At 42.3% G+C, this 14,513-nt stretch overlaps 1 protein-coding gene across 5 annotated transcripts in view; it reads right to left on the bottom strand.

Annotated features, from left to right (window-relative positions):
- Positions 1-14,513, bottom strand: part of EGFR (epidermal growth factor receptor) — a 192,024-nt gene that overhangs the window by 62,044 nt on the left and 115,467 nt on the right. For 3 of the 5 annotated variants that reach the window (XM_023232039.3, XM_023232043.2, XM_023232041.2), the window contains exons 2-4: positions 5,807-5,958; positions 4,757-4,940; positions 1,471-1,605 (exon numbers count right to left, since the gene is read on the bottom strand). The exons of 1 other annotated variant lie outside the window; for it this stretch is intronic. In XM_023232039.3, the coding sequence (XP_023087807.1) occupies positions 1,471-1,605; positions 4,757-4,940; positions 5,807-5,958 (471 nt within the window). The remainder of the gene's footprint in view (positions 1-1,470; positions 1,606-4,756; positions 4,941-5,806; positions 5,959-14,513) is intronic. One more of the 5 variants, XM_023232040.1, reaches the window with a different exon arrangement.

Raw genomic sequence — 14,513 nt, 5'->3', positions numbered from 1 at the left:
AATGTTGCAATGTAAAATAAAGTTTTCAGTTTCTTGCAAACATAGTAAGTATCGGGATGGGTATCTGGTGGAGTAATATATCTATAAAACAAAGAGCCTCAATACTCATGTTCACAGCAGCATTATTCAAACAGTCAAAAGATGGAAACAACTCCAGTGTCTGTAGATGGGTGAATGGATGAACAAAATGTAGTGTCAACATACAATGGAATGTTATTCGGCCATGAAGAGGAAGGACATTCTTAACACATGCTACAACATGGATGAAACTTCGGGACATTTTGCTAGGTGAAATAAGCCAGACACAAAAGGACAGGTACTACATGATTCCACCTGTATGAGAGCCCCAGAGCAGTCAAATTCACAGAGACATCAAGTGGACTATTGCCTGCCAGGGCCAGAGGTTGGGAAGGAAGGGAGAGCAGGGAGTTACTGTCTAATGGGTAGAGTTTCAGCTTTGCAAGATGAAAGAGTTCTGTGTGTGGACAGTGGTGATGGCCACACACCAATGTGGATGTGTAATGCCACTGACATTATAACTTACAACGGTTAAGATGGAAAATCTTGTATTATGGGCATTTCATCACAATCTATCCATAAAATAAAAAATAAAACAAATATGCAAAAATCTAAAGTCCTCTAGTTGATGATTTTGAAGATTCATGTCAGATCTCTCTCTCTCTTTTTGTTTTTGTTTTTGTTTTTTTTTTTTTGAGGGCAGAAAATAAACAGGCATCCACTGCACAGTTGTGGAGAAACAGAGAAGCAGGAAATGGTGATCACTTCTTATTCTAAAGAACAGAAGGCCGGGCGATCAGGAATAGGCAAAGCCCAGGGGAGCTGGGTGAGTGTGAGCTTGCGTCTCAGAGTTCCCCATCAGCGCTGGCCTCAGCCAGGGCGCCACCCTGACCTGCCCCTGATTTCCTGACAGGCTTCCCCACAGGCTGCCTCACTGGTGAATGGGACAGGGACCAGGCCACCAGCATTCAAGGAAACATGGACAGACTTCCTCCCCATGGGCAGTGCCCAGCTGTGTGTGTGACTCCATGTGGCAGTGTTCACGCCCTCAGCTGGGGGTGGATTCAGCCCTGGTGCTTCAGGAGGGCCGGGGAGCCTCTGGAGACTCAGCAGCATGCAGGAGTCTGGCCAGTCTCAGCAGGACAGGCTGGGAGAGGCCCTGGTGCTGCCCGCCCTGTGAACAGCAGCTCTTCTCGGGACACAAGTGCTGTCCCTGCAGGGGATCTGCCTCAGGTGGCCTGCACTGCCAACCAGCTGGGCTGCCACCCGCCACAAAAAAAACATGTCTACATCTGTGGTAAATACATGCTCTTCTAGTGGTCAGATATTTTGCTTACTTTTTGTTTCTGATTAATGTGACTTACTAAACATGGCTTCTCTCCCCCACCCCAGTGCTGTAGAGCTCCCCCGCATAGGAACTAGAGGCAGAGATAGTGTGCATGTGATACTTACAGCTGCCCAGGTGGTTCTGGAAGTCCATCGACATGTTGCTGAGAAAGTCGCTGCTGACTATGTCCCGCCACTGGATGCTCTCCACGTTGCACAGGGCAGGGTTGTTGCTGAACCGCACGGCGCCATGCAGGATTTCTGTGGGAGAATGGAACTGCTGTGAGCACCCTTTCCAGCTCCTTTAAATTCCCATGAAGGATGTACGTGCTCTTCACATTTATGTTCTGCTAAAGAGATGCCACGGTGCAAACAAGAGTCCTGTGATTAGCCCAGTGAACTTCTTGGGGGACAGCCAGATAAAATTGTTAATGATAGTGCCATGGAGAAGCTAGGGTTTTCTCTGAATTGGGCTTTGAGCAATGATTAGAAATTTAGAAATATGGGGAAGAAGGAAGAGAATAGTTTAGTCAGTGGTCACAGCATAAATGATACGCATGTGGTAAGCTGGGGGTCCTGAGGGACTGATCGGTTGGACTGGAATGGTCACATGATGTAGGGGGTAGGCAGGGCAGGGAGGCAGGTCCCGAGCACTACAGTCCTGGATGCCGGATGCCAGGTGAGGGGTCAGCCTCCACCTTGCATGCCCAGGCGGAGCTTTTCATTAGAGAAAAGGGTGTGAGAGTGACACGAAGCAAGAAGAATCTGAATGTATGACAGAGACAGACTCCAGGGATGCACAGGGCGTTGAAACTGTACAGCTGTTTCCAAGTAAGAACCAAGAAGATGTGGAAAGGTCAGGGATAAACACATTCAAGCCTTTACAAAGTGGGAGTGTTCCATCGATGACATTAAACATGAACATTGACAGAACGACATATGTGTACAAAACCCTGTGCAAGTGCCGTGGGTGCTGCAAGGATGAATTAGACCCACTGGCTTCGATCTGGGAGCTGACAGGCTTGGGGACAGATATGTCACACACTCTAACCACCTTATGCCCAGGGAGACCCTGACACACAGCGAGGCTGGGTACCTCGCTGGCTGATTTATAAGCACTATCTTCATTCATTCTCACAATGGTGCAATGACCATCTGTGATTTTAACAGAGAGAAAATCGACCTTTGATACATGAAGCAACGCCCAGCGCCCCAGGCAGGGAATGGGTTTGTGTGTGTGTGTGTGTGTGTGTGTGTGTGTGTGTACAGAGTACCAATGTGGGAAAGGAGGGATTCACCCCTGGAGGCTGCTAGGAAAAAGAGCTGTGCACACATCTTAGAGGAGTGTGGAAGTGAGGGCTGAAGGCTTCCTGCAGACAGGAGACGCAGTGCAGGGAAACAGTGGAACAGGTGAACGGCTTCTTCAGTGGATGTGCAGAAGCAAGGAACCGAGGGAGGAAGCCTGGGGTCATGAGGGCTGAATCGTGGTGCTTTGTTTATCAGGTTGGAGACGACAGCAGAACCATCCGTGAAAACACTCATGAGAAAGCCATGCACAGGTGGATGGAACTCAGGAGAGGACAGGGCTGGAAACACCAACAGGGCTGTCCAGGCTGCTGTGGCAGCTTGGACAACAGATCAAGGAACTGAGAGAGAGCAGGGGGTGGGGTGGGGAGAGCACACAGAGAGAGTCAGAGAGGGCCTTCAGCACACCCTAGGCAGTGACTGCCAGAGGAGGGCCAGCACAGGTGAGGGAGGCTGCAGGAGCCGCTTCCGGGTGGCTTAGCGGAGGAGGCAGGCACCCAGGTGTAACAGAGACTCACCCTACAGCAGGCATTAGGTTAGCTATTAATGATATCACATTAACTAATCTGTATCTATACAATCCCAGCCTTGATTTAAAAAGCAATTATACCGAGGAAGTGGAAGGAGCTGCTGAGACCTTTTCCTACAGTCACTTAATTTTCTGCACCACCTAGGAAGTACGTCACCATTTTTTAGCAGCTATGCCATCCACATTTTTGAAGATGAGGAAACAGAGACACGGAGGGATTGGAGAATGTGCTTCGGAGCCTTCTGGCTGCTGAGGGATGGGGCCAGGCAGGAACCCAGAGGGTCTGGCTCTGAGGTCCAGGCACCCGCACAGGCTGCCTCCCTCTGAGACAGCCTGTGAGGTGCACTGTAGGAACCTGTGTACCAGGCCATCTCACAGGAAGCAGGCACAGCACAAGCAGGTGCGCGGCTGCTCTGAGCAGCAGGGGTGTGGGGGAATCACACAATTTTATAGGTGGTGAACCGAGGACCCACACCTGGAGGTGCTGGCTTGGGTCCCAGAGCTGCACCCCTGTTGGGCTCCTGTCACTTCCGATATGACTCCCTCTGCTGGGCACCCCTTTCATCACACCCTTTTCCTACCAGCACTGCCTCCCTGTCAGAACTGCATGGCACAGGAGGGGTGTTGAGAACCCTGGGGCAGAGATTGGTGGCCATAGCTGGCTCCTCCATTCACTAGCTGGGGGCCTCAAGGGAGTTACTTGACTGCCATTTATTTATTTGTGAAATGGCAGAGCACAGCCAGTCCCTGGCTTACCATGATTTAACATAGATTTTCGACTTTGCCGTGGTGTGAAGGCAGTACACATTCAATTAGCCCTGAAATCTGACCTAATGACGCCTTCACCCTTGGCAGGGTCCAGCCAGATAGGATCCCATCGTAAGTCAAGGAGCATTTGTACAATGCCTACTTTGAAGAAAGGTTGTGAGTGTTAAATGAAGTCACCGATTTAACATTCCTGGCCCCAAACCTACTGCCCAGTGAGGCACAATCACTGCTGTCTCCAGTTTTTAAAAATCAACTTCCCTCTCTTCTATCATCCTTCATTGTTTCCTCTCACAGGAGCCTCATGTGTCCTACTCACAAAAATTCAAAGTTCTAGAACACCTCATTCTCTGTCCTTAACTTACACATGGTTTTCTGTGTAGCAGTGTGACTCTCGAAACTGTCCTAAATGTGAGTTGATTTTTACTGCATGTATGTCTTTTATCCTTGAGGTCCAGGTAAAAAGAATGGCAGTTTATTCACTGCCTATGCACATAGATTCACGATTCCTGCCCAGCTTGTCTGGTCATACTCTCTTTTACTCAGAATCTTTACAATTTCTTACTATCTCTCCGTATTTTTTCATGTCCATGGAAACACTGGTACCCCGCTTAAATCTTCCCATTCCAGTATCTGCCATCTTCTCAGTAACTTCCCCTGCAGTATCTTACACACAGCTGGCACTCAGTGCATATGTACTGGATAAAAATAAAAGTCTTCTCCAAGGTAGAGTTGAGTGACAAGCTCACTGGGAGCCATCGGAACTGCTCTCTGCATTTATAAACCCCCAGCCTTGGCATCCCAGCCTCTCACCCTGTAAGTTTCTCATGGGCAGCTCCTTTAGTCCGGTTTTATTTGCATCATAGTTAGATAAGACTGCTAAGGCATAGGAATTTTCATAGTACATGTTTCCTCTGATGATCTGCAGGTTTTCCAAAGGAATCCGCTCCACAGTGTTGAGGGCGATGAGGACATAACCAGCCACCTCCTGGATGGTCTAAGAAGAGAAAACATAAATGTGTGATTTCTCTTTTGAGGACTCAAGAACTCAAGGTCTAAAATGGGTCCAGGGAGCCCTAGGACACTCAGTTGAACCCTAACGCCCACGAGTGCTCAACAAATGTAAAACAGGTAGATGACTGCAGTCATGGACACAGGAGGAAGCATTTCCACGATTTGCAACAATCCCTGCACGTTAGCCTTTGACGCCTGTGATAACGAGCAGTAAGCATTGTTCTGGAACACCGTGCTCTCATGCCGCATGGGGTTCAACACTCTCCAGTGAAAATGGAAATTAAAAAGAATTACTTTGTATCTGTCTTGCATTATTTCTTATTTAAAAAGGAAAGGAAAAAGAAAAACAGAAGGCGAAGTAAATCTCATCCAAAGTTCAATGAAACTCTGAAGCCTTCAGAGCTGGCTCCTATGGGGTCATTAGCACCTATTGTGAAGTAATAATTCTGTGACCAGCTGGGTGAAACTCTTGGTAGCTTGAAATCAGCTCTGGTAGGAGTATTTACACTAAGGAAACAGGCAAATGGTGCAAAGCAGGGCTTTTAAAAAGAGTTTTTAAGAGCTAGTATGGCAACACACCATGACTGAGGCAATGGTCAGGGATAAACATCTGCGTCTATGATGACAGTGGAACTCCAGATTAGCCTGTTTCTCTTTGATATTCTTTTCTAGCTATTACTTGACACTAGCTGGTAAAATGGCTTTCTCTTAAAACTCTCATTTGGAGCTCTGTAAGACTTGTCATTGCCACAGCAAAAATAAACACACTTCAAGTGGAATTCTGCCCAGGGCTTTCTCCACTTAGATTTTCTCCAATTTTATTTCTGTAGGAAAATCAAAGTCACCAACCTTTAAGAAGGAAAGATCGTAATTCCTCTGCACATAGGTAATTTCCAAATTCCCAAGGACCACCTCACAGTTATTGAACATCCTCTGGAGGCTGAGAAAATGATCTTCAAAAGTGCCCAACTGCGTGAGTTTGTTACTCGTGCCTTGGCAAACTGGAATAAAAAGAAAGATATCACATGAAATACTGAGAAATGCAGAAAAACTAAAATAAAACAATCCCTCAAGGTCTAGGTAATAAGGCTAGCAGTTTCTTCACTCCCTCCACACAGAGACTTCCCCTTTCCTGCCCAAGTCATCTGGTCACAAAGCTTACTAACTTTGTGAGCTTTAGTGACTGATAATACAAATTCTCACTGATGGATGCAGCAAAGCAAATGTGATAAAAGATCTTTACATAAGGTGCAATTCATAGTAAGCGATAGCTTGTCCCTATAATGCATGAAATTGCATTAAAATGCTAAAATAAAAAAAGTTGAAATTTAAAGGCATGGGTGGTAGATGAAAATTCTATGAAAATCTCTAAGACAAGATTAACCTGTAAGAGCTCTAGTAGGCAAAAAATAAATTTCACAACGTATTTCACTAATATAACTGCAGAGTTGAGTTAATAACTATATAATGAACTTTTTACTTCGCAAAAATATAGTATGTCACATTGTTATGTGTGCAAAGAATGTCTACAAACATAGCATACACTGGGCAGTAGTGTACACAACATTGTACACCTAAAATCAGTGACAAAAGTGTAAATTAAAAACCTAACTGGTTGGAGATTAAAAATATTATTCAAATGAATGCATCAAAGAATAAATCAAAGGTCTAATGTAGAATATTCCGAAAATAACAAACATCAAAATACAACATTTAAAAACACCCTCAGCTAGTGAGAAACCCACACATCCCTGTGTTCGTCCACACTCCGTGTTGATCCACCCAGCACAGGCGGAGGTGCAGTTACTTCCCTCACCACTAACATGCAGTCCTGTATGCTTGAGTCCTTACTGTTTCAAGGCATCAAACTTAATCCAAGAAAAAAGTTTTAAATTAAGGGAAAAAGTTGGACCATATAAATGGAAGTGGTTATCCATTTTTAAAAGCAAAGGAGAGGATTATAATAAAGTTGTATTTACAGAACTAGCTCTTTGAAAGGCATGTTTAGGCGAGCATAACAAAACAGTCTTGGGGCTTTTGAGGCAGAGAGTGTGTAAAGCGACTATAATTTGAACCCAAATTATCTTAAGAGCGAAGAAATATGGCCTCTGGCTTTGGATGTTGGATTGAGCCCTGGCCAGGTTCTTCCTCGTCTGCAAAGGCGCTCCTGCAAACACAGTAACCAGGTGGTAGAGCACAAACCATGGCCAAAATCAATACACTGGCACTTTCTTCAATGCTTTTTACGTGTGCATTTCTATTTTATAGGCTTCTTTGTTCCCTCCCCATGGGAATGATTCTAAAGAGTATCATCGGACTGTCTGCCCTTGCAATGAGCCATGGAAATGAGCACATGTTCAGACAGCGCATAACGAACCCAAAGCACTTACACAAACATTAAATATGAAGCAATCTTCACATCCTCTTTAACTCTGTGGGGATTTCCCTGTTCTTCCCTTATGTGTTCTCATTCAATTTCAGTGATAACGATAACTTTCACATGGGAACCATGACAGTTGACAAGATGGAGTCCCTCTCTCCTATCTCCAGGGGCAGAATTATTCCATCATTTTTCCAACCATAACTCTGGATTGACCCAGCATCTCTGGTCTGCTTTTCCCCAGGAGTATGGGGGAAATGAGTTTGTTCTGAATGCAACCTCAAGTTGAAATAATTGTATGGTTGTCTGTTACACATGCAGATAGGGCTAAACTGATTTCCCAATTCTAAAGTCCTTAAAGATGTCAACACTGATGTAGGTACAAGGTTGTGACAATAACACGTGGCCTTTTGGTTAGCACACCTTGGAATAAAAGCTGCTTTCCCAGCTGACAGACTATGGCCTCTAACTCTCATTCCAACTAGACTGGCTGTGGTCCGGGTAGCTGTAAGTGTTGGTTGGGCCCCTCATGCTAAACAGGTGAACGGGGTCAACTAGAACCTAGGGCTGGAACACGTTGCAGAAGAGTTTCTTCAGGATGCAGACGGATGAAAACAGGCAGCTGCTTTCATTTTAAATAATCAAGGACATCAGCTTGCAAGTTTCTCTCAGTTGAACCAAATAATTTTTATTATTAAATCAAAGAGTAAGTAACTTGTGTCAGTAAAGGAAAAATGCCATTTAAGATTAATCGATTACAGAAAACAATATTAAAAAAACCCCTGTACTTGTGCTTCTATTCATTTATTCAAAAAGTCCTAAATGAGCCCCAAATAACCCCCCAAAAGCCCCTTCAGGGCTTATTTAGCACTTTTTGAATAAATGAATAAAAGCACAAGTATTAGAAGCACTTCATTATCAGTGAAGATAATGACCCTTCATTGTCTACAATTAGCATGAGTAACTTTTATATTCAGAAAAAGATCCTGCATTTGGGAGACAGTAACAACATTACATATTCTTGATGTAAATCTTAATTCACAAAACATTTTGGGAAGCAACTGGACAATTTGTTTAAACAAGCAAGTATGCCTAAATTCTACATCATGATGATTCCACTTTGGTAGACTTATTCTGAGGAAACAGACCTTATGCAGAATATTGTTCATTAATTTTGTTAATAATGGAAAAAACTGCAAAGAAACTTAAGTGCCCAATTACCCAACATGTCTATTCTTGAGAATAAGAAGGCAGTTGACATACTATTTGATTCAATATAAGGCATGTCAATCTTGAATACTATCCTGGGTTAATAACTAAAGTATCAAAAGAAAACATATAAGGTTGTTTCTTCTGAGGCTTTCCCTTGTCAAATACCCAAAAGGAGACAGCAGCATTTAAGTGAAATCTAGGATGAGGATCAGAATGACTTGGTCTAGGTTTTCTAATTAAAACAAGGTATGATCTTGGTTCCATCCTCATACCAAATATCTCATGTTAGAAATATAAAGCAATGAGAAAATTTAATGTGAGACCACTTATATGAGTAAATTACTTAAAAATTACAGGAACAAATTAGGTAGATTTAAGACAAAACTGCAAAGAGCAAGAGGTTTTTAATTAATCTAAGATAAGGTTTTTGTTTAGCCACTTCCTCATTGTGTGAACTTGAAGTACCTCTCCAAGCTCTCTGTGTCATGCTTTCCTCAAATATGAAAATGGTGACAATACATTGACCTCTGCTGTGGTTTGAATGTGTTTTCCAAAGTGCATTTATTGGAAACTTAATCACCAATGCAACAGTGTTGAGAGGTGGAACCTTTAAGAGGTATTATAATTAGGTCATGAGAGCTGTGCCCTAAGGAATGGATTAATGCCATTATTGTAAGAGTGGGTTAGCTGTCATGGGAGTGGGTCCTTGATAAAAGGAGGAGTTAAACCCCCTTTTTCTCTTCCTCACCACCTCACATGCATGCTCTCTGGACCTTCCACCACAGATTGACACAGCATGAAGGCCCTTACCAGCTGCCAAGCAGATGCCAATGCCATGCCCTTGGACTTCCCAGCCACTAGAACCATGACCCAAATACATTTATTTTCTTTATAAATTACCCAGTCTGTGATATTGGTATAGCAACATAAAATTAACTAAGACAACGTCCCAGAAATGTTTTGAAGATTGAATAAATATATAAGCTTTTGACTTCCTTTTATTAAAGTTAACTATTGAGAATGCAACAGCAGCATAATATAACATGCATCTGGACCCATGTTAGGGGATGTCAGCCACTCTATATTGTCTTAAGTTATTGTCTAAACTGAGATGTTTGGATCTGCATATGGACTTACTCAAATGTTGGCCATTAAACACAGTTACTTTATAGAATATTTATCAAATCAGAGAAGAAAGAAGAAAGAAAAAGGAATACATTGTACTTTAAGAATTACATAAAAATATTTATTTAAGACTAGGTATTTTAGTAGTTTATTCAAAGAAAGAGTTAATATTAATTTAAGTCTATACATTTGAAAATCACATAATTAAAAGTGTTTGTATCAAGTTCCATACAAAATGCTAGTGGTTTGCCCTACCCCTTGCAAATCTGAAGACAAATTCTACTGCATCAAGAGCAGCAGGCCCTATGACTTAGGTCTTCAAGAAAGTAACTTTTTGTCCTAAAATTTTATTTTGAAGATTTATAAATGTATAGAAAAGCCGAAAGAATTGTACCACACACATCCTTATGTTAGCATTTTACTACATTCACCTTATCACATATCTATTTATCTGTCTGTCAGATGTGGTCCTCCAGTCTGCTTTTGGATGCATTTTAAAGTAAAGTAGAGATATCATTATACTTCACATTGGCATATCACTAACCAGAGTTCAATATTAGTTTTCAGTCATCATTGTTGTTTTTAAGGTAACATCCACAAACTGTGAGAGGATTAATCTAAAGTGTAGCATTTAATGAGCTTTAATGAATGCACATGCTGGAGTAATCTGAGTTCCTGTCATGATCGAAACAGTAACTGTCATCCCTAATGCCTCTCCCAGTCGATCCTGCCCCCACACACCAGAGGCAACCGCTGTCCTGATCCATTTTCACTACAGAATAGCTTTGCTTGCTTTAGGACATAGATGGACTCACACCACACTGTCTTCTTGAGCAAGGCTTATGTCACAGCACAGTAGTTTTGAGGTTCATCTCTGTTGTTGTGCTCCACTTGGCTGTCAGGGGCTGGTTCAGGAAAGTGGATATAGGAAGTTATCTGTGCATTCCCGTTGGACATCTAGGGCAGGCCAGTGGTCTCATTACTATTTTTCTTAAGAAAATCCTCACTTTATTTTAACTGAAAAGAAAAGCAGTCTTCCTCCTTTAAGTTTTTAAATGTCTCTGGTTTTGTGGGGTAGGCCCTGTGGCCTTCCTCTGCTATTATGGGGGTGTATACCTCTCTGCCTACAAGCCTGGGCAAATCTATATTATTTATTAAGACACAGTATTAGAACAAGTTTCTCCAGATTTGCCCAAATCCACTTAGACACTTAGAATTGTCTAAGCAAAACTATAATTGTTTTAACTTGTTTTCTCAGCTATGCATTAACGGCTGCTGAGGTAGGAGCTGGGCTCTTGTCAGTCTCTCCCTTTGACCTCCAAGTTGTCTCTGCTTCCATCCCCAGCCCAGATCTTCGCATCTTTGCTTCCTTTGCATCTTCAAGGTACAAGGTACGCTTAAAGGCCTACCCCCTAGAAAAGCCTGTTCTGCAACTACATTAGCTTAAGTACTCACCATTACATTCTGTCACATTATCCTGCATTCTCTGCTCCCTAGCAGTGATCACTACTTATTATTAAGTAGGGAAACTTAATAATAATCATGAAATTATTATTTGCCTATGAATTTGTTATCCATTTTTCCCTACCAGATATACAGATGGTCCTCAATTTACTACAGGGTTATGTCCTCATAAACCCACCCTAAATTGAAAATAGCCGTCGAAAATGGCATTTTATAGACATGAAAGGATTGAAAAACACAAAACACAATACCCCCAAAATGCTGGTGACACAGTCCACTGTATAGAATCGGTTGTTTAGCCTCTTGATTGCATGGCTGACTGGGAGCTCTGGCTCCCGGCCATTGTCTGGCATCGCAAGAAAGTAACATATCAGACATCAATTCACCCGAGAAAAGATAAAAAATTTAACATTGGAAGTATAGTTTCCATTGAATGTGCATTGCTTTCACGCCATTGTAAAGTCAAAAAATCGTAAGTCCAACTGTAGTAAGCTGGGGAGTGACTATATGGATGTGTGTGTGTGTGTGTATGTGTACACATATGTGTATATATAGATAGCTTATTGGACCTACTGATATGAAATGCAAACACACATGTTGCAGTTGTATTTTTGTTGTGAAAGCAATGGATGGCCATGTGACCAAAGTCTTGGATGACTTATCCTGGGTTTCTCTGCCTTTCTGGTTTCCACGTGCCTGAGGGAGACGGAGGAGGAGGTGGGCTGTATGGGAAGAGTGACAGTCCTCGCCACTTTCTGGTTGGTCATTATAAAATATTTCTAGCTTAGTCACATATGTAATTAGGCTTTAAAGGCCAGAGGATTTTTTTTCCCGCTTTCTTGCTGAAAGATTTAACAAAATCTCAAATAAGATGGATGGATAGTTCATTTATAGGATGAACTTAAAATATATAAGGAAAAGATACTCTGTGAGTTTGCCAGAGGTTTCATTGAATCAGCATTGGTCATTTCTTTTGCTATACTAAAAATCTAAAAATGAACATGTATACAGATCTCAAATGTGCTCAAAGGCACAGAAGCATGACAGGAGGAAGACACACCATGTTTTTAACAATGACCTTTTCTGAATGGTAAATTTCGGGGTGTTTTTCTTATTTACTCTTCATAGCTTTTGTGTTTTTAAAATTTTCCAAGCTGACCATGTATTACTTTATGCTAAAAAATTACCAAAAATAAAATTTTAAAAATCTGTAAAAAGTTTACAAAAATCAGTGTTAAAGAAGGCTAAAGAAGAATATCTTAAAAAATACAGTCCTTAAAAATTGAGAAATAATCATGTACATCTATGAAGACACTCAATTTACCACATAAAAACAATTTTATAAATTGTGACTATAGAACAAGAGTGGTCTATGAAATTGATTTAACCCGTACAATAGTTTGTAATAATGGAAACTAGAAAACCTACAGTTGTGAGTCATAATGAAGTAATTGGTTAAACAAAAGTAAATACACTGTTTTATTTAAATTTTCATTGTGGGTTTAATCAAAACTTTTGTGGGATGGAAAAAGTCATAATTTTGAAGACAATTTTTATTCATTTAACAAATTTTATGTTTTTTCCTCAGTTCCTTATTTTACCCTATTTTATTTCACAACTAATAAATGGTTCTTAGCTGATAGGCATCTGAAGATACCTGTCAAACTGAATTTGAATCTATATGGGAACTTGAAAATGCACATGTGATATTCAAAAAGTCCTTTTGAATTTCTGACAATCTGCCACGTACATTATAATATGCCTTCTGGACTAAACATGCCAAGCTGTGGCATGCCCAACACAGCTGCAAACTAATGTATCTCTAATTAAGTTAACAAGCAGAAGACTTGAAAATAACATCTCTTTATTTTGAGTTAGAGAACAGAATATCCAAACTGCTGGACTTTCAACCCCATGATTCTCCTTCTAGCCATTAAAAGAATCCCAAACCAAGCTTGTGATTTGTGAAATATATACTAAGTAGAGTGAGAATACCTTTGTAGATTGTCCCACCCTCTTGTGAGTTCACTGATGCTTGTGATCATAGGAAGGCCAGTTCATGAGGGACTATGGAATATGCTTCCAGTGACATAATCAAACTTCTACTGTGTGAAGATTGTGATAGTACCATTACGGGATGATCTCCAGCCAGTTATCTCAACACGCTGGGTCTCAGTGCTCAGTGTACTCTGATTAACATGGGATCAGTTCTGTGAATTTCACAGGGCAGTTGTGAGCAGTACTGAGATTATGGACATGAAAGGGCCTCAGAAATCACAGATCTCTCTAAATATGAAGCATGACACTGAGGCTTCACATGGCAGCAACTATTGCAATCTATTTCTGCCTACGTGTCTTCAGTGATACCTGTTTTACCTCCATTGGTTTTTAAACTAATAATCTTAAATCACATTTCATTTTTTACGGGCAACTGAATGGCTAGTAAATCAGAAATGAATTTGACCTGTTATTGGACTCTAAGAAACAACATTCGGCTAAAAAAGATTTCAGAAAGCAAAACCCATTGATCTGTTATGTATTCAATACAATAAATTCATATTAAGTCCCTACTGTGTGCCTGGCAGCACTCTTTGCCCTGGCAGGCAGTTTCTCAGAACGTTTCCATTTTAAACACAAGGACACACAGGGAACAAGGCTCCTGGATGGAGGAAAGCAGACAATTTACCTGGAATTGAACCTGCATGTGGATGGGGTGGGCCTCACTGTGTCCTGAATCCTGGAACTGGACCTGCATGTGACTGGGGTGGGTCTCGCTGAGTCCTGAGTCCTGGAACTGCACCTGTGTGTGGCTGGGGTGGGCCTCACTGAATCCTGAGTCCTGAAACTGGACCTGGATGTGGCTTGGGTGGGCCTCACTGTGTCCTGAATCCTGGAACTGGATCTGCATGTGGCTGGGGTGGGCCTTGCTGAGTCCTGAGTCCTGGAACTGGATCTTTGTGTGGCTGGGGTGGGCCTTGCTGAGTCCTGACTCCTGAGCAGGGGACATTGGAGAAAGGACAGGATGCTGGCTTGGATTCAAAATCTCTCTGTGTGAGAGGATAGATAGCGGTGAGTGTGCTGGGCCTGGCTTCCCTTCCTAGACAGAGCGTGAGTAAGCACCTCCTCTCGGGCCAGCATTCCGCTTGTCTAATCTCTGCTCTGGGACTTTTGCTTACTCATGTTCAGGGGCTCTCTCTCTACACACGGGCATACTTTTGAAGTGAATAATACCACTTCCCCTCCAAAAGTCTGTGGGCCAGGCCGGCACTTGCACCCTGCACCTCCCCTGTGTCCAGGGCATCTGCTTTGCTGCTTGAGGGCTGTGTGCCTCCTCCAGTGGTGCCTCAGTCCTGCAAGGGAAGGGCAGTGCAGAGC

The sequence above is a fragment of the Piliocolobus tephrosceles genome, chromosome 8 (assembly GCF_002776525.5).
Source record: "Piliocolobus tephrosceles isolate RC106 chromosome 8, ASM277652v3, whole genome shotgun sequence".
Classification (NCBI taxonomy): Eukaryota; Metazoa; Chordata; class Mammalia; order Primates; family Cercopithecidae; genus Piliocolobus; species Piliocolobus tephrosceles.
This window is presented reverse-complemented; position numbering and strand designations above follow the sequence as displayed.